Consider the following 18,454-nt stretch of genomic DNA (forward strand, 5'->3'; position numbering starts at 1 on the left):
CAATTCAGAAATGTCGGGGGGGCTGGCTGTTCCTCAAAGCCACGGCCACCGCTAATAACGGGGTCTCGCCCTCCCCCACATGACAGGGGAACTACGCTCCAAGGTGGCCTTATTTAAGTCTCGGCCGTGGCTCAGTGGTTCAGTAATCGCGCCTCCGAGACAGAAGGTTGTGCCCCACTCCAGAGACCCCAACCCATTAAATCCAGGCTAACCCTCCCAGTGCCAGTACTGAGGGGGCGCCGCACTGTCGGAGGGGCGGTGCTGAGGGGGCGCCGCACTGTCGGAGGGGCTGTACTGAGGGAGCACCGCACTGTCGGAGGGGCAGTACTGAGGGAGCGCCGCACTGTCGGAGGGGCAGTACTGAGGGAGCGCCGCACTGTCGGAGGGGCTGTACCGAGGGAGCACCGCACTGTCGGAGGGGCAGTACTGAGGGAGAGCCGCACTGTCGGAGGGGCAGTACTGAGGGAGCGCCGCACTGTCGGAGGGGCAGTACTGAGGGAGCACCGCACTGTCGGAGGGGCTGTACCGAGGGAGCACCGCACTGTCGGAGGGGCAGTACTGAGGGAGAGCCACACTGTCGAGGGGCAGTACTGAGGGAGCGCCGCACTGTCGGAGGGGCAGTACTGAGGGAGCGCCGCACTGTCGGAGGGGCTGTACCGAGGGAGCGCCGCACTGTCGGAGAGGCAGTACTGAGGGAGCGCCGCACTGTCGGAGGGGCAGTACTGAGGGAGCACCGCACTGTCGGAGGGGCAGTACCAAGGGAGCGCCGCACTGTCGAGGGGCAGTACTGAGGGAGCGCCGCACTGTCGGAGGGGCAGTACCGAGGGAGCGCCGCACTGTCGAGGGGCAGTACTGAGGGAGCGCCGCACTGTTGGAGGGGCGGTACCGAGGGAGCACCGCACTGTCGGAGGGGCAGTGCTGAGGGAGCGCCGCACTGTCGGAGGGGCAGTACCAAGGGAGCGCCGCACTGTCGGAGGGGCAGTCTTTCGGATGAGACGTTAAACCGAGGCCCCGTCTGCTCTCTCAGATGGGCGTAAAAGGTAAAAGATCCCCTGGCACTATTATCACATTGCTGTGTGCGGGAGCTTGCTGTGCGCAAATTGGCTGCCACGTTCCCTACATTACAACAGTGACCACACTTCAAAAAAAAGTCCCTCATTGGCTGTGAAGCGCTTTGGGACGTCTGGTGGTCGTGAAAGGCAAGTCTTTCTTTTTAAGTATTTTCCTTCTAAAAGTTACCATCCCTCTTGAAATGAACCCCATTGCTTGCTTTGCTTTTTGTAAAAAAATAGCCTTATTAACTTTTAGCGATTTGTACTCTCGGATCCCTTTGTTCTGCTTCTCTTGGGAGAATAGTGTGTGAGGTAAGAAAACTACTCGGCACTTGGTCTAAGCGTTAAACAAAGCTTTAATCAACTGTTCTACAACATGGAGGTCTAGTTGTGTCCTTCACTAGTTCCTGTTAAGAATGTCCTGCACAAGCTGGGCCCGTGCCCGAGTATTTATACTCTCCCTGGACAGCGCCACCCGTAGGCCGCTCAGTATTATTTCATAAGTCTTTCTTTCACGAATGACTGATTCATGTCAGTGTGCGCGCGCGTGTGTTTGCTCTGACTGCGGAGCTGAGACGCTACGAGTTACCACCGAGCTGCTACATTCAAGACACGTACGACAGATCTCCGGCACTTCGTCGCTGTTGTCCAGGCAGTCGTTGTCTCCGTCGCACTTCCAGCGCTCCTGAATACAGCGTCCGTTCTTACAGGCAAACTCTCCCGGCTGGCACAGGGGCGGAGGGATGTAGGCAGGATTCGCTGAAAGGGAGGACGGGAGGGGAAAAAAAGCACGGGTAAAAACATTAAACAGGGGTACAACAGGTTGCGTTAAACTTGTACCGAACTTCGGTTAGACCACACTGGGAGCACTGTGCACAGTTCTGGTCTCCATATACCTGGGTTAGACCACACTTGGCGCACTGTACACAGTTCTGGTCTCCATATACCTTGGTTAGACCACACTTGGAGCACTGTGCACAGTTCTGGTCTCCATATACCTTGGAGCACTGTGCACAGTTCTGGTCTCCCTATACCTTGGTTAGACCACACTTGGAGCACCGTGCACAGTTCTGGTCTCCATATACCTTTGTTAGACCACACTTGGAGCACTGTGCACAGCTCTGGTCTCCGTATACCTCAGTTAGACCACACTTGGAGCACTGTGCACAGCTCTGGTCTCCGTATACCTCAGTTAGACCACACTTGGAGCACTGTGCACAGTTCTGGTCTCCATATACCTTGGTTAGACCACACTTGGAGCACTGTGCACAGTTCTGGTCTCCATATACCTTGGAGCACTGTGCACAGTTCTGGTCTCCCTATACCTTGGTTAGACCACACTTGGAGCACCGTGCACAGTTCTGGTCTCCATATACCTTTGTTAGACCACACTTGGAGCACTGTGCACAGCTCTGGTCTCCGTAAACCTCAGTTAGACCACACTTGGAGCACTGTGCACAGTTCTGGTCTCCATATACCTTGGTTAGACCACACTTGGAGCACTGTGCACAGTTCTGGTCTCCATATACCTTGGTCAGGCCACACTTGGAGCACTGTGCACAGTTCTGGTCTCTGTATATCTTGGTTAGACCACACTGGGAGCACTGTGCACAGTTCTGGTCACCGTATACCTTGGTTAGACCACACTTGGAGCACTGTGCAAGTTCTGGTCTCCATATACCTTGGATAGACCACACTTGGAGCACTGTGCACAGCTCTGGTCTCCGTATACCTCAGTTAGACCACACTTGGAGCACTGTGCACAGTTCTGGTCTCCATATACCTTGGATAGACCACACTTGGAGCACTGTGCACAGCTCTGGTCTCCGTATACCTCAGTTAGACCACACTTGGAGCACTGTGCACAGTTCTGGTCTCCATATACCTTGGTTAGACCACACTTGGAGCACTGTGCACAGTTCTGGTCTCCATATACCTTGGAGCACTGTGCACAGTTCTGGTCTCCCTATACCTTGGTTAGACCACACTTGGAGCACCGTGCACAGTTCTGGTCTCCATATACCTTTGTTAGACCACACTTGGAGCACTGTGCACAGCTCTGGTCTCCGTAAACCTCAGTTAGACCACACTTGGAGCACTGTGCACAGTTCTGGTCTCCATATACCTTGGTTAGACCACACTTGGAGCACTGTGCACAGTTCTGGTCTCCATATACCTTGGTCAGGCCACACTTGGAGCACTGTGCACAGTTCTGGTCTCTGTATATCTTGGTTAGACCACACTGGGAGCACTGTGCACAGTTCTGGTCACCGTATACCTTGGTTAGACCACACTTGGAGCACTGTGCAAGTTCTGGTCTCCATATACCTTGGATAGACCACACTTGGAGCACTGTGCACAGCTCTGGTCTCCGTATACCTCAGTTAGACCACACTTGGAGCACTGTGCACAGTTCTGGTCTCCATATACCTTGGATAGACCACACTTGGAGCACTGTGCACAGCTCTGGTCTCCGTATACCTCAGTTAGACCACACTTGGAGCACTGTGCACAGTTCTGGTCTCCATATACCTTGGTAAGATCACACTGGGGGCACTGTGCACAGTTCTGGTCTCCATATACCTTGGTCAGGCCACACTTGGAGCACTGTGCACAGTTCTGGTCACCGTATACCTTGGTTAGACCACACTTGGAGCACTGTGCAAGTTCTGGTCTCCATATACCTTGGTTAGACCACACTACAAGTGGACATTAATAAACTTGCAGAATGGGCATGTAATTAACTTCCAGTCAGTTTCGCTCTCTCTCCAGCCAGTGTCTCTCTCCCTTTCTCGCTCCTCCCTGTCTCTCTCTCTCTCTCTACTCTGTCCAACCAGTGTCTCTCTCCCTCCTCTCTACACTGAGTCTCTCTCTCTCTCTCTCTCTCTCTCTCTCTCTGTGCAGTGACCCCCCTCTCTCCCTGTCTGCTCTCTACTGTCACTGCCCTCTATCCCTTTGCAGTCAGCGGCCCTCTCTCTCTCTCCGATCTCCATCCTCAGTGCTCATCTCTCTCAGCTCCCTACAGCTGCCCAGCACTCGTCCTTCGCACTGCTAACTACAGCTAATCCGTGCCCCTCCGCCACCCCCAGCCCCACTCCTTGTTAACACACAACCGTTGCACGGGGCGACTGAGACCGCCCTTCATGTTCTGACAGACTGTCCGCGGCCTGCGCGAGGAACGGGCAGCAGGAGGAGACCCCCCTTCCCACCCCCTGCCGACTCCGTCCTTCATCTCCTACCTTTGCAGGTGACGTTGTCTTCATCGAGGAGCTGGTCTTCGGCACAGCCGCACGACCGCCCGCCCGGGGTGGCCAGGCACAGGCTGCTGCAGCCACCGTTGTTCACGCGGCACGCGTTGGTACCTGGTGGGGTCAAAGAGGACAAGAGACGCATCTGTACCGAAACACTGGCATTTCCCTGACGCGCGCACGCGACACCCTCAACGCCACTGCTTAACATCACCAATTCCCAACAACTACACTGACTGTTAACCAGCCGCTGCATGTCTCGGTCTCCTTACCCAAGGTAAATACTATGGTTCTGTCTTCACAAAGGAGGACACAAATAACCTCCCAGAGATGTCGGGGAACATAGGGTCTGATGAAAGGGAGGAACTGAAAGAAATCAGTATTTGTAGGGAAATGGTGTTGGGGAAATTGATGGGATTGAAGGCCGAGAAATCCCCAGGGCCTGATAATCTACATCCTAGGGCACTTAAGGAAGTGGCCCTAGAAATAGTAGATGCATTGCTGGTCATCTTCCAAAATTCTACAGACTCTGGAACAGTACCCATGGATTGGAGGGTAGCTAATGTTACCCCACTATTCAAAAAAGGTGGTAAAGAGAAAACAGGGAATTATAGACCGGTAAGCCTGACATCGGTAGTGGGGAAAATGCTAGAGTCCATTATAAAAGATGTAATAGCAGAGCACTTGGAAAACAGTGACAGGATCGGACAAAGTCAACATGGATTTACAAAAGGTAAATCGTGCTTGACTAATCTACTGGAATTTTTTGAGGATGTAACTGGTAGAACAGATAAGGGAAAACCAGTGTATGTGGTGTATTTGGACTTTCAGAAGGCTTTCGATAAGGTCCCGCATAAAAGACTAGCGTGCAAAGTTAAAGCACATGGGATTGGGGGTAAGGTACTGACTTGGATAGAGAACTGGTTGGCAGACAGGAAGCAAAGAGTTGGAATAAACGGGTCTTTTTCCGAGTGGCAGGCAGTGACTAGTGGGGTACCGCAGGGATCGGTCCTAGGACCCCAGCTATTCACAATATATATATATAATTAATGATCCAGATGAGGGAACTAGATGTAATATCTCCAAGTTTGCAGACGACACAAAGCTGGGTGGACGTGTGTGCTGTGAGGAGGATGCCAAGAAACTCCAGTATGATTTGGACAGGTTGGGTGATTGGGCAGATGAATGGCAGATGCAGTATACTGTGGATAAATGCGAGATTATCCACTTTGGTGGCAAAAACAGGAGGGCAGAGTATCTGAACAGCAATAGATTAGGTGAAGGGGAAGTGCAACAAGACCTGGGTGTCCTTGTACACCAGTCGCTGAAGGTAAGCATGCAGGCGGTTAAGAAGGCAAATGGTATGTTGGCCTTCATAGGGAGAGGATTCAAGTACAGGAGCAAGGATGTCTTGCTGCAGTTGTACAGGGCCTTGGTGAGACCACACCTTGAGTATTGTGTGCAGTTTTGGTCACCTTATCTGAGGAAGCATGTTCTTGCCATGGAGGGAGTGCAGCGAAGATTCACCAGACTGATACCTGGGATGGCAGGAATGACATATGACGAGAGATTGGGTCAATTGGGCTTATATTCGCTAGAGTTTAAAAGAATGAGAGGGGATTTCATCGAAACTTATAAAATTCTAACAGGACTAGACAGACTAGATGCAGGAAGGATGTTCCCGATGGCCGGGAGTCCAGAACCAGGGGTCACAGTCTAAGGACAAGGGGTAAGCCATTTAGGACAGAGATGAGGAGGAATTTCTTCACCCAGAGAGTGGTGAACCTGTGGAATTCTCTACCACAGAAGGCAGTTGAGGCCAATTCATTAAATATATTAAATTAGCAAAAAATATAAAAACAGATAGTAAGAGTTTTTATAGTTATATAAAAAGAAAAAGGGTGGCTAAAGTAAATGTTGGTCCCTTAGAGGATGAGACCGGGAAATTAATGGTGGGAAATATGGAGATGGCAAAAACACTGAATGAATATTTTACATCAGTCTTTACAGTAGAAGACACCAAGAATATCCCAACACTGGACAAACAGGGGGCTAAAGGGGGGGGGAGGAGCTAAACACGATCAAAATCACTAAGGAAGTGGTACTCGGTAAAATAATGGGACTCAAGGCGGATAAATCACCTGGACCTGATGGCTTACATCCTAGGGTCTTGAGGGAAGTGGCGGTAGGGATTGTGGATGCATTGGTAATAATTTTCCAAAACTCGCTGGACTCGGCAATGGTCCCGGCAGACTGGAAAACTGCTAATGTAACACCCTTATTTAAAAAGGGCAGTAGCCAGAAGGCTGGAAACTATAGACCGGTTAGCCTAACATCTGTGGTAGGTAAAATTTTGGAGTCCATTATTAAGGAGACAGTAACAGGACATTTGGATAATCATAATTTAATAGGACAAAGTCAGCATGGTTTTATGAAGGGGAAGTCATGTTTGACAAATTTGCTGGAGTTCTTTGAGGAAGTAACATATAGGGTGGATAAAGGGGAACCAGTGGACGTAGTATATTTAGACTTCCAAAAGGCATTTGACAAGGTGCCACACAAAAGATTATTGCTTAAGATAAAAAATCACAGGATTGGGGGTAATATTCTGGCATGGATAGAGGATTGGCTATCTAACAGAAGGCAGAGAGTTGGGATAAATGGTTCATTCTCAGACTGGCAATCAGTAACTAGTGGTGTTCCGCAGGGGTCAGTGCTGGATCCCCAACTCTTTACAATCTATATTAACGATTTGGAGGAGGGGACTGAGTGTAACATATCAAAGTTTGCAGATGATACTAAGATGGGAGGGAAAGTAGTGAGTGAGGAGGACATAAAAAACCTTCAAGGGGACATAGACAGGCTAAGTAAGTGGGCAGAGATTTGGCAGGTGGAATACAATACTGGAAAGTGTGAGGTTATGCACTTTGGCAGGAAAAATCGTAGAGCAAGTTATTATCTTAATGGCAAGAAACTGGAAAGTACTGAAGTACAAAGGGATCTGGGGGTCCTGGTGCACGAAACTCAAAAGGTTAGTATGCAGGTGCAGCAAGTGATTAAGAAGGCCAATGGAATGTTGGCTTTCATTGCTAGGGGGATAGAAAATAAAAATAGGGAGGTATTGCTTCAGTTGTACAAGGTATTGGTGAGACCACACCTGGAATACTGCGTACAGTTTTGGTGTCCATACTTAAGAAAGGACATACTTGCTCTCGAGTCAGTACAAAGAAGGATCACTCGGTTAATCCCGGGGATGAGGGGATGGACATATGAGGAGAGGTTGAGTAGATTGGGACTCTACTCATTGGAGTTCAGAAGAATGAGAGGCGATCTTATTGAAACATATAAGATTGTGAAGGGGTTGGATCGGGTGGATGCGGGGAAGATGTTCCCGATGATGGGTGAAACTAGAACTAGGGGGCATAGTCTTAGAATAAGGGGCTGCTCTTTCAAAACTGAGATGAGGAGGAACTACTTCACTCAGAGGGTGGTAGGTCCATGGAATATGCTGCCCCAAAAAACTGTAGAAGCGACATCATTACATAAATTTAAAACAGAAATAGACAGTTTCCTAGAAGTAAAGGGAATTAAGGGTTACGGGTAGCCTGATCCTGCTCCTATTTCGTGTGTCTAATTCGGTTAGATTCAGGACATGATTCTGTGATAGTGGATTGGCGGTTAGGATCAGATCAGCCATGATCTTATTGAATGGCGGAGCAGGCTCGAGGGGCCGATTGGCCTACTCCTGCTCCTATTTCTTATGTTCTTATGTTCTTTCATTCTTATGTTCTTATATTCAAGAAGGAGTTGGATATATTTCTTAAGGCTAAAGGGATCAAGGGGTATGGGGAGAAAGCAGGGACAGGGTACTGAGTTTGGATGATCAGCCATGATCGCATTAAATGGCGGAGCAGGCTCGAGGGGCCGAATGGCCTACTCCTGCTCCTATCTTCTATGTTTCTATATACTTGCCTTGGAGGCGTTGCAACGAAGGTTGAAGAGCTATCCAACCACTAGGTTCACTAGATTGATCCCTGGGAAGAGGGGATTGTTCTATGATGAGAGATTGTGTAGAATGGGCCTATACTCGCTGGAGTTTAGAAGAATGAGAGGTGATCTCATTGAAACATACAAGATTCTGAGGGGGATTGACCGGGTAGATGCTGAGAGGCTGTTTCCCCTGGCTGGAGAGTCTAGAACCAGGGGTCACAGTCTCAGGATAAGGGGTCGGCCATTTAGGACTGAGATGAGGAGGGATTTCTTCACTCAGAGGGTGGTGAATCTTTGGAATTCTCTGCCCCAGAGGGCTGTGGAGGCTCAGTCGTTGAGTATATTCAAGGCTGAGATCGATAGATTTTTGGACTCTCGGGGAATCGAGGGATATGGGGATCGGGCGGGAAAGTGGGGTTGCGGTCGAAGATCAGCCACGATCTGACTGAATGGCGGAGCAGGCTCGAGGGGCCGAATGGCCGACTCCTGCTCCTAATGTAACAGGCTCGAGGGGGGCTGAATGGCCTCCTCCTGTTCCTAATGTAACAGGCTCGAGGGGAGCTGAATGGCCTCCTCCTGTTCCTAATGTAACAGGCTCGAGGGGGGCTGAATGGCCTCCTCCTGTTCCTAATGTAACAGGCTCGAGGGGGGCTGAATGGCCTCCTCCTGTTCCTAATGTAACAGGCTCAAGGGGGGGCTGAATGGCCTCCTCCTGTTCCTAATGTAACAGGCTCAAGGGGGGGCTGAATGGCCTCCTCCTGTTCCTAATGTAACAGGCTCGAGAGGGGGCTGAATGGCCTCCTCCTGTTCCTAATGTAACAGGCTCGAGGGGGGCTGAATGGCCTCCTCCTGTTCCTAATGTAACAGGCTCGAGGGGGGGCTGAATGGCCTCCTCCTGTTCCTAATGTAACAGGCTCGAGGGGGGCTGAATGGCCTCCTCCTGTTCCTAATGTAACAGGCTCGAGGGGGGGCTGAATGGCCTCCTCCTGTTCCTAATGTAACAGGCTCGAGGGGGGGCTGAATGGCCTCCTCCTGTTCCTAATGTAACAGGCTCGAGGGGGGCTGAATTAACCCGGGGTTAAGTTATGAGGACAGGTTGCACAGACTAGGCTTGTATTGCCTTGAGTACAGAAGATTAAGCGGGGGGGGGGGAATCTAATTGACATAATTAAAGGATTCGATTGGGTCGATGGAGAGAGAAACTATTTCCTCTGGTGGGGGGAGTCCAGAACAAGGGGGGGGGGCGTAATCTTAAAATTAGAGCCAGGCCGTTCGGGGTTGACGTCAGGAAGCACTTCTTCACACGAAAAGGTAGTGGAAATCTGGAACACTCCCCCCCCAAAAAAGTTTCTATGCTTTGATCATTGGGGAACGACTGCATTAGCAGTGAAGAGACTCCCAACACCAGCACTTCTCTACGCTGTTCTTCACGCACAGGCTGAGGGGTGACCAGATAGAGGTCTTTAAGATTATGAAGGGGGTTCGATAGGGTAGACGTAGAGAAGATGTTTCCACTTGTGGGGGAGACCAGAACTAGGGGCCATCGATATAAGACAGTCACTAATAAATCCAATGGGGAATTCAGGAGAAATTTCTTCACCAAAGCCTTTCCACCATCTACAAGGCACAAGTCAGGAGTGTGATGGAATACTCTCCACTTGCCTGGATGAGTGCAGCTCCCAACAACACTCAAGAAGCTCGACACCATTCAGGATAAAACAGCCCGCTTGACTGGCACCCCATCCACCACCTGAAACATTCACTCCCTCCACCACCGGCGCACCGTGGCTGCAGTGTGTACCATCTACAAGATGCACTGCAGCAACTCGCCAAAGCTCCTTCAACAGCACCTTCCAAACCCGCGACCTCTACCACCTAGAAGGACAAGGGCAGCAGACGCATGGGAACACCACCACCTCCAAGTTCCCCTCCAAGCCACACACACCATCCTGACTTGGACCTGTATCGCCGTTCCTTCACTGTCGCTGGGCCAAAATCCTGGAACTCCCATCCTAACAGGTTCAAGGCGGCGGCTCACCACCATCTTCTCAAGGGCAATTAGGGATGGGCACTAAACGCAGGCCTAGCCAGCGACGCCCACATCCCATCAATGAATAAAAAAAAACCCAGAGAGTGGTGAGAATGTGGAACTCGCTACCACAGGGAGTGGTTGAGGCGAAGAGCACAGATGGCATATTTAAGGGGGAAGCTGGATAAACACACGAGGGAGAAAGGAATAGAAGGATATGGTGATGGGGTGAGATGGAGTAGGGGTGGGGGGAGGCTCGTGTGGAGCATAAACACCGGCACGGACCAGTTGGGCCGAATGGTCTGTTTCTGTGTGGTAAAATTCTATTTAATCATCCACCTCCACAACTATCTTTTCAGTCAATATTCCTCATCATTATAAAACACTGGTTACCCCTCAGATATAGTATTGTGTCCAATTCTGGGAACCGCACTTTAGGAAGGATGTGAAGATTTTAGAGAGGGTGCAGAAAAGATTTACTAGCATGGTACCAGGGGATGAGAGACTTCAGTTATGTGGAGAGGCTGGAGAAGCTGGGGTTGTTCTCCTTAGAGCAGAGAAGGTTAAGGGGGAGATTGACCAGAATGGTACCAGGGGATGAGAGACTTCAGTGATGTGGAGAGACTGGAGAAGCTGGGATTGTTCTCCTTGGAGCAGAGAAGGTTAAGGGGGAGATTGACCAGAATGGTACCAGGGGATGACGGACTTCAGTGACGTGGAGAGACTGGAGAAGCTGGGGTTGTTCTCCTTGGAGCAGAGAAGATCGAGAGGAGATTTGATGGAGGTATTTAAAATCATGAGGGGGTCTGGACAGAGAGAAACTGTTCCCATTGGCGGAAGGGTCAAGAATCAGAGGACACAGGTTTAAGATGATTGGCAGAAGAACCAAAGGCGACAGGAGGAATAACTTTTTTACGCAGCGAGTGGTTGTGATCTGGAATGCGCTGCCTGAAAGGGTGGTGGAGGCAGACTCAATCGTGGCTTTCAAAAAGGGAGTCGGATAAGTACCTGAAGGAAATTTTTTTTTAACAGGGCTACGAGGGAAATGGCGAGGGGGACTAGCTGAAGTGCTCTCGCAGAGAGCCGGCACGGGCTCGAGGGGCCGAATGGCCTCCTCCTGTGCTGTAACCGTTCAACGATGCGACCAAGGCTCTATCAAAGATCCAGCGTTACACTTTGAAAGGCGGTGCTGCTCCCACTGCTGCGGCCGAGATGTAGTGCGACACTCCCGGGATTACCGGGGGGTGGGAATTGTCCGAGAGGCGTACCTTGCTGCTGCTGCGCGTCGTACATCCGAATCTCGAAGGTGGGCGGCCGTTTCGCTCCTCAGCAGTGTGACGACCATGCTGGTCTGGTCGAAGCGGTAGATGTTGCCGCTCCGGTACTCGGTCCAGAACAGGTAGTTGCCGTAGTGAGTCAGGCCGAAAGGATGGCTGAGCTCGCCCCGCTCGTACACCGCCTGCGGGAGAAGAGTGGGTTATTCGCTGGGCCAGCCGATTAATCGCGCCGGCGTAAAACCAGAGAGAAATACCGAAGAGCCTCTGCACGTGCAATCACAACCGGTTAAGCTACATTACAGCAATTCGCATTTCTCCAGCCCCTTTCCCCACCTCAGGACGTCCCAAAGCACATCACAACCAATGAAGTACTTTATTTTTTGAAGTGTGGTCACTGTTGTAATGTACGAAAAGCGTCAGCCAATTTGCGCACAGCAAGCTCCCACAAACAGCAATCTGATAATGACCAGATCAGCTGTTTTAGTGATGTTGGTTGAGGGATAAATATTGGCCCCAGAACACCGGGGAGAACTGCCCTGCTCTTCTTCGCAATAGTGGCCAGTGGGTCTTTTACGTCCACCTGAGGTTTAAAGTCTCACCCAAAAGACGGCACCTCTGACAGTGCGGCACTCCATCAGTACCGCCCCATCCGACACTGCGGCGCTCCCTCAGTACCGCCCCTCCGACAGTGCAGTGCTCCCACAGTACTGCCCCTCCGACAGTGCGGTGCTCCCACAGTACTGCACCTCTGACAGTGCGGCACTCCGTCAGTACCCGCCCCATCCGACAGTGCCGCGCTCCCTCAGTACCGCCCCTCCGACAGTGCGGCACTCCGTCAGTACAGCCCCTCCGACAGTGCGGCGCTCCCTCAGTACTGCCCCTCCGACAGTGCGGTGCTCCCACAGTACTGCCCCTCCGACAGTGCGGCGCTCCCTCAGTACCGCCCCTCCGACAGTGCGGCGCTCCCCTCAGTACTGCCCCACCGACAGTGCGGCGCTCCCTCAGTACTGCCCCTCCGACAGTGCGGCGCTCCCTCAGTACCGCCCCTCCGACATTGCGGCGCTCCCTCAGTACTGCCCCTCCGACAGTGCGGCGCTCCCTCAGTACCGCCCCTCCTACAGTGCGGCGCTCCCTCAGTACCGCCCCTCCGACAGTGCGGCGCTCCCTCAGTACCGCCCCTCCGACAGTGCGGCGCTCCCTCAGTACTGCCCCTCCGACAGTGCGGCACTCCCTCAGTACTGCCCCTCCGACAGTGCGGCGCTCCCTCAGTACCGCCCCTCCGACAGTGCAGCGCTCCCTCAGTACCGGTCACCGGGGGAGTGTCGGCCTGGATTATGAGACATGAGTCTCTGGAGTGGGGGCTCGAACCCACAAGCTTCTGACTCAAGCTGCAAGAGTGCCACCCACTGAGCCCCCTAAAAGAACCACCAACTGTCATAGAGCACCCAATGTACCAAACTCTACACGAGGTGAAACTGCGAGCAAGCTCTCGGCCGACATTCACACAATGCACGGGGTGGCAGAATGCGCCGAGCCGCCATCGACACTCACCCTCCTCTCTGTGCCGTTGAGGAAGATCCTTTCGATCCGGTCGTAGTACGCCTCGCACCAGTACAGGATGCCATTCTGAATGTCCAGGCTGAGGCCGTTTGGCCACAGAATGGACTTGGAGGTCACAAAGACGTTGCGATTGGTGCCGTCCATCCAGGCTCGTTCGATCTTCCCCCTCCTGGTGTCCTTGGGGTCTTCCTCCCAGTCCGTCCAATACATCCACCTTCCCAACGCACAGAGAGAGAGAGAGAGAGAGCAACGTCAGCACAGTCGCCACCACGTCAAACATCCGGCGGCAAAACAAAGTCATTTCGGTCGACCAACATTGTCGCGTTTTCAAGCGCCCCGCGTATTCCAGGCTAACTTACCCATTCAGCGGGTCGACGACGATTGCACGAGGGTGCGTCATCTTTCCCTCGATTAGCGTCTTCCTGGTCTGAGAGGCTTTCTCCAAGCGGGCCACGCTGATGGTCTTTTTAGGTCCGTCGTCTGTCCAGTACAGGTTGTTGGCCATCCAGTCCACTGCAACACCCTCGACGTTATTGAGTCCTTCAAACACACACACACACAAGACGGTGGGGGGGGGGGGGGGACAGGGATCACACAGAGTTAGTGTAGGGAGGCGCAGAGTACAAAAGCCAGGGAGTTATGCTAAACCTACAACACCAAGCATTTATACCGCGCCTTTAACGTAGTAAAACGTCCCAAGGCCCTCCACAGGAGGGTAAATCAGACAAAATCTGACCCCGAGCCACATCAGGAGATATTAGGTCTGGTGACCAATAGCTTGGTCAAAGAGAGAGGATTTAAGGAGCGTCTTAAAGGAGGAGAGAGAGAGGCGGAGAGGTTTAGGGAGGGAATTCCAGAGCTCGGGGCCCAGGTGGCTGAAGGCACGGCCGCCAATGGTGGAGTGATGGAAATCGGGGGGATGCTCAAGAGGCCAGAATTGCAGGAGTGCACAGATCTCGGAGGGTTGTAGGGGGCTGGAGGATGTTACAGAGATAGGGAGGGTTGTAGGGGGCTGGAGGAGGTTACAGAGATAGGGAGGGTTGTAGGGGCTGGAGGAGGTTACAGAGATAGGGAGGGTTGTAGGGGCTGGAGGAGGTTACAGAGATAGTGAGGGTTGTAGGGGGCTGGAGGAGGTTACAGAGATAGTGAGGGTTGTAGGGGGCTGGAGGAGGTTACAGAGATAGGGAGGGTTGTAGGGGGCTGGAGGAGGTTACAGAGATAGGGAGGGTTGTAGGGGGCTGGAGGAGGTTACAGAGATAGGGAGGGTTGTAGGGGGCTGGAGGAGGTTACAGAGATAGGGAGGGTTTTAGGGGGCTGGAGCAGGTAACAGAGATAGGGAGGGTTGTAGGGGGCTGGAGGAGGTTACAGAGATAGGGAGGGTTGTAGGGGGCTGGAGCAGGTTACAGAGATAGGGAGGGTTGTAGGGGGCTGGAGGAGGTTACAGAGATAGGGAGGGTTGTAGGGGGCTGGAGGAGGTTACAGAGATAGGGAGGGTTTTAGGGCCTGGAGGAGGTTACGGAGATAGGGAGGGTTGTAGGAGGCTGGAGGAGGTTACAGAGATAGGGAGGGTTGTAGGGGGCTGGAGGAGGTTACAGAGATAGGGAGGGTTGTTGGGGCTGGAGGAGGTTACAGAGATAGGGAGGGTTGTAGGGCCTGGAGGAGGTTACAGAGATAGTGAGGGTTGTAGGGGGCTGGAGGAGGTTACAGAGATAGGGAGGGTTGTAGGGGCTGGAGGAGGTTACAGAGATAGGGAGGGTTGTAGGGGCTGGAGGAGGTTACAGAGATAGGGAGGGTTGTTGGGGGCTGGAGGAGGTTACAGAGATAGGGAGGGTTGTAGGGCCTGGAGGAGGTTACAGAGATAGTGAGGGTTGTAGGGGGCTGGAGGAGGTTACAGAGATAGTGAGGGTTGTAGGGGGCTGGAGGAGGTTACAGAGATAGTGAGGGTTGTAGGGGGCTGGAGGAGGTTACAGAGATAGGGAGGGTTGTAGGGGGCTGGAGGGGGTTACAGAGATAGGGAGGGTTGTAGGGGGCTGGAGGAGCTTACAGAGGTAGGGAGGGTTGTAGGGGGCTGGAAGAGTTTAGAGATGGGGAGGGTTGTAGGGGCTTGGAGGAGGTTACAGAGATAGGGAGGGTTGTAGGAGGTTACAGAGATGGGGAGGGTTGTAGGGGCTGGAGGAGGTTACAGAGATAGGGAGCGTTGTAGGGGGCTGGAGGAGGTTACAGAGATAGGGGGGGTTGTAGGGGGCTGGAGGGGATTACAGAGATAGCGAGGGTTGTAGGGGGCTGGAGGACGTTACAGAGATAGGGAGGGTTGTAGGGGGCTGGAGGAGGTTACAGAGATAGGGAGGGTTGTAGGGGCTGGAGGAGGTTACAGAGATAGGGAGGGTTGTAGGGGGCTGGAGGAGGTTACAGAGATAGGGAGGGTTGTAGGGGGCTGGAAGAGGCTACAGAGATAGGGAGGGTTGTAGGGGGCTGGAAGAGGCTACAGAGATGGTCGGGCGGGGGGTGGCGAGGAGGCCGCGGAGAGATTTGAACAGCAGGATGAGAATTGTAAATACAAACGCAGCCCCACGGGATACCCGCTCCTTCCCTCACCGGATTTCAGTATGGTTTCCCGCTCCGTTCCATCTATTTTCTGCCGGCCGATGAGGTAGCTGGTGGTGTCGGCGAAGTAGATGTAACCGGTCTCGGCGTGGAAGTCCAAGGCGCGGGGGTTGATCAGGTTCTCGATGGGTATCATGTACTCGTCCGGCACCTTGGCGTTCATGTCCATCCCGCGGATGATACCGGGGCGGCCCTTCCCGTACACCAGGAACAGCTCGTGGTCAGGTTCTGTGGGAAAAACGAATCGTGGATAGAATCACACAGCGCAGGAGGAGGCCATTCGGCCCATCGTGCCTGTGCCGGCTCTTGGAACGAGCTCTCCAATTAGTCCCACTCCCCCCTGCTCATTCCCCCGTAGCCCTGTGAATTTTTGCCCTTCAAGTATTTATCCAATTCCGCTTTTGAAAGTTACTATTGAATCTGCTCCCACCGCCCTTTCAGGCAGCGCGTTCCAGATCACAACAACTTGCTGCGTTAAAACATTCTCCTCATCTCCCCCTCTGGTTCATTTGCTGATTATCTTCAATCTGTGTCCTCTGGTTACCGACCCTCCTGCCACTGGAAACACTTTCTCCTTATTTACTCTATCAAAACTTCTCGTAATTTTGAACGCCTCCATTAAATCTCCCCTTAACCTTCTCTGCTCTAAGGAGAACAACCCAAGCTTCTCCAGTCTCTCCACGTAACTGAAGTTGCCCATCCCCCAGGTGCCGTTCTAGTCAATCTCCTCTGCACCCTCTCCAAGGCCCTTGACATCCTTCCTAAAGTGTGGTACCCAGAACCGGACACAAGAACGTCAGTGTTCTCGCTCAGGCCAACATCCCCCAGCTTCAAAGCTTTGACCACGCTCGACAGGTCACATGGTCCGCATGCCCGATACGAGACTCCCAAAACAAGCGCTCTACTCGGAGCTCCGACACGGCGAGAGAGCCCCAGGTGGGCAGAGGAAACGCTTCAAGGACACCCTCAAAGCCTTCTTGGAAAAAGTGCAACATCCCCCACCGAACCTGCGAATCCCTGGCCCAAGACCACACAAAGTGGAGGAGAAGCATCCGGGAAGGCACCGAACACCTCGAGTCTCTTCGCCGGGAGCAAGCGGAAGCCAAGCGCAGGCAGCGCAAGGAGCGCACGTCAACCTAAGCACCCCACCCACCCGCCCCTTCAACCACCGTCTGCCCCACCTGTGACAGTGACTGTAGGTCCCGCATTGGACTCATCAGTCACCTGAGATCTCATTTTCAGTGCGGAAGCAAGTCATCCTCGGTTCCGAGGGACTGCCTAAGAAGAACACCACAATGCTCCAGCTGGGGCCTAACCAGTCATTTATAAAGGGTTTAGCATTGAGCAGGAATGCAACACACACATCAACTGGTTCAAGTGTTCGCCCGAAACCTGCAGACACTCTGCCCGTCCACCTGGTTTGCAAAGCCAACGTCACTGCATTGATCACGCTGCTGTTTGTGGGAGCTTGCTGTGCGCAAATTGGCTGCCGCGTTTCCTACATTACAACAGCGACCACACTTCAACCAAAAAAAAAGTATTTCCATTAGCTGTGAAGGCGGTTCGGGACCCGCGCAGTTGGTGAAAGGCGCTGGAGCAATGAGAATTCTTTATCTCACGTTCAATGCCTTCCTTCACGCTCACAACCCAACCACTGAGGGAGCGCCGCACTGTCGGAGGAGCGGTACTGAGGGAGCGTCGCACCGTCGGAGGGGCGGTACCGAGGGAGCGCCGCACTGTCGGAGGGGCGGTACCGAGGGAGCGTCGCACCGTCGGAGGGGCGGTACCGAGGGGGCGCCGCACTGTCGGAGGGGCGGTACCGAGGGAGCGCCGCACCGTCAGAGGGGCGGTACCGAGGGAGCGCCGCACTGTCAGAGGGGCGGTACCGAGGGAGCGCCGCACTGTCGGAGGGGCGGTACTGAGGGAGCGTCGCACCGTCGGAGGGGCGGTACCGAGGGAGCGCCGCACTGTCGGAGGGGCGGTACCGAGGGAGCGCCGCACCGTCAGAGGGGCGGTACCGAGGGAGCGCCACACTGTCAGAGGGGCGGTACCGAGGGAGCGCCGCACTGTCGGAGGGGCGGTACCGAGGGAGCGCCGCACCGTCAGAGGGGCGGTACCGAGGGAGCGCCGCACTGTCAGAGGGGCGGTACCGAGGGAGCGCCGCACTGTCGGAGGGGCGGTACCGAGGGAGCGCCGCACTGTCGGAGGGGCGGTACCGAGGGAGCGCCGCACCGTCAGAGGGGCGGTACCGAGGGAGCGCCGCACCGTCGGAGGGGCGGTACTGAGGGAGCGCCGCACCGTCGGAGGGGCGGTACTGAGGGAGCGTCGCACCGTCGGAGGGGCGGGTACTGAGGGAGCGCCGCACCGTCGGAGGGGCGGTACTGAGGGAGCGCCGCACTGTCGGAACCGAGGGAGCGCCGCACTGTCGGAGGGGCGGTACCGAGGGAGCGCCGCACTGTCGAGAAGAGCGGGGTGGGGCGGGGGTGGAGTTCATCTGGGTGTCCTGGGGCCAATATTTATCCCTCAATCAACATAACAAAAACAGATGATCTGGTCATTTATCACATTGCTATTTGTGGGAGCATGCTGTGCGCAAATTGGCTGCCGCGTTTCCACATGACAACAGTGGCCACACTTCAACTGAAAAAAAAAGATCTTCCATTGGCTGTGAAGGCGGTTCGGGACCCGCGCAGT

General features: G+C 53.6%; 1 protein-coding gene across 1 annotated transcript in view; it reads right to left on the reverse strand.

Annotated features, from left to right (window-relative positions):
• LOC147097166 (prolow-density lipoprotein receptor-related protein 1-like) overlaps positions 1–18,454 on the reverse strand; it is a 325,180-nt gene that overhangs the window by 235,507 nt on the left and 71,219 nt on the right. The window contains 7 exon segments of the mRNA XM_085972535.1: positions 1,671–1,811; positions 4,292–4,414; positions 11,588–11,636; positions 11,638–11,778; positions 13,148–13,370; positions 13,516–13,696; positions 15,752–15,988. Of these exon segments, the coding sequence (XP_085828661.1) occupies positions 1,671–1,811; positions 4,292–4,414; positions 11,588–11,636; positions 11,638–11,778; positions 13,148–13,370; positions 13,516–13,696; positions 15,752–15,988 (1,095 nt within the window).

Source organism: Somniosus microcephalus, chromosome 33 (assembly GCF_052327205.1).
Source record: "Somniosus microcephalus isolate GS21.2 chromosome 33, FLI_Smic_1.0, whole genome shotgun sequence".
Classification (NCBI taxonomy): Eukaryota; Metazoa; Chordata; class Chondrichthyes; order Squaliformes; family Somniosidae; genus Somniosus; species Somniosus microcephalus.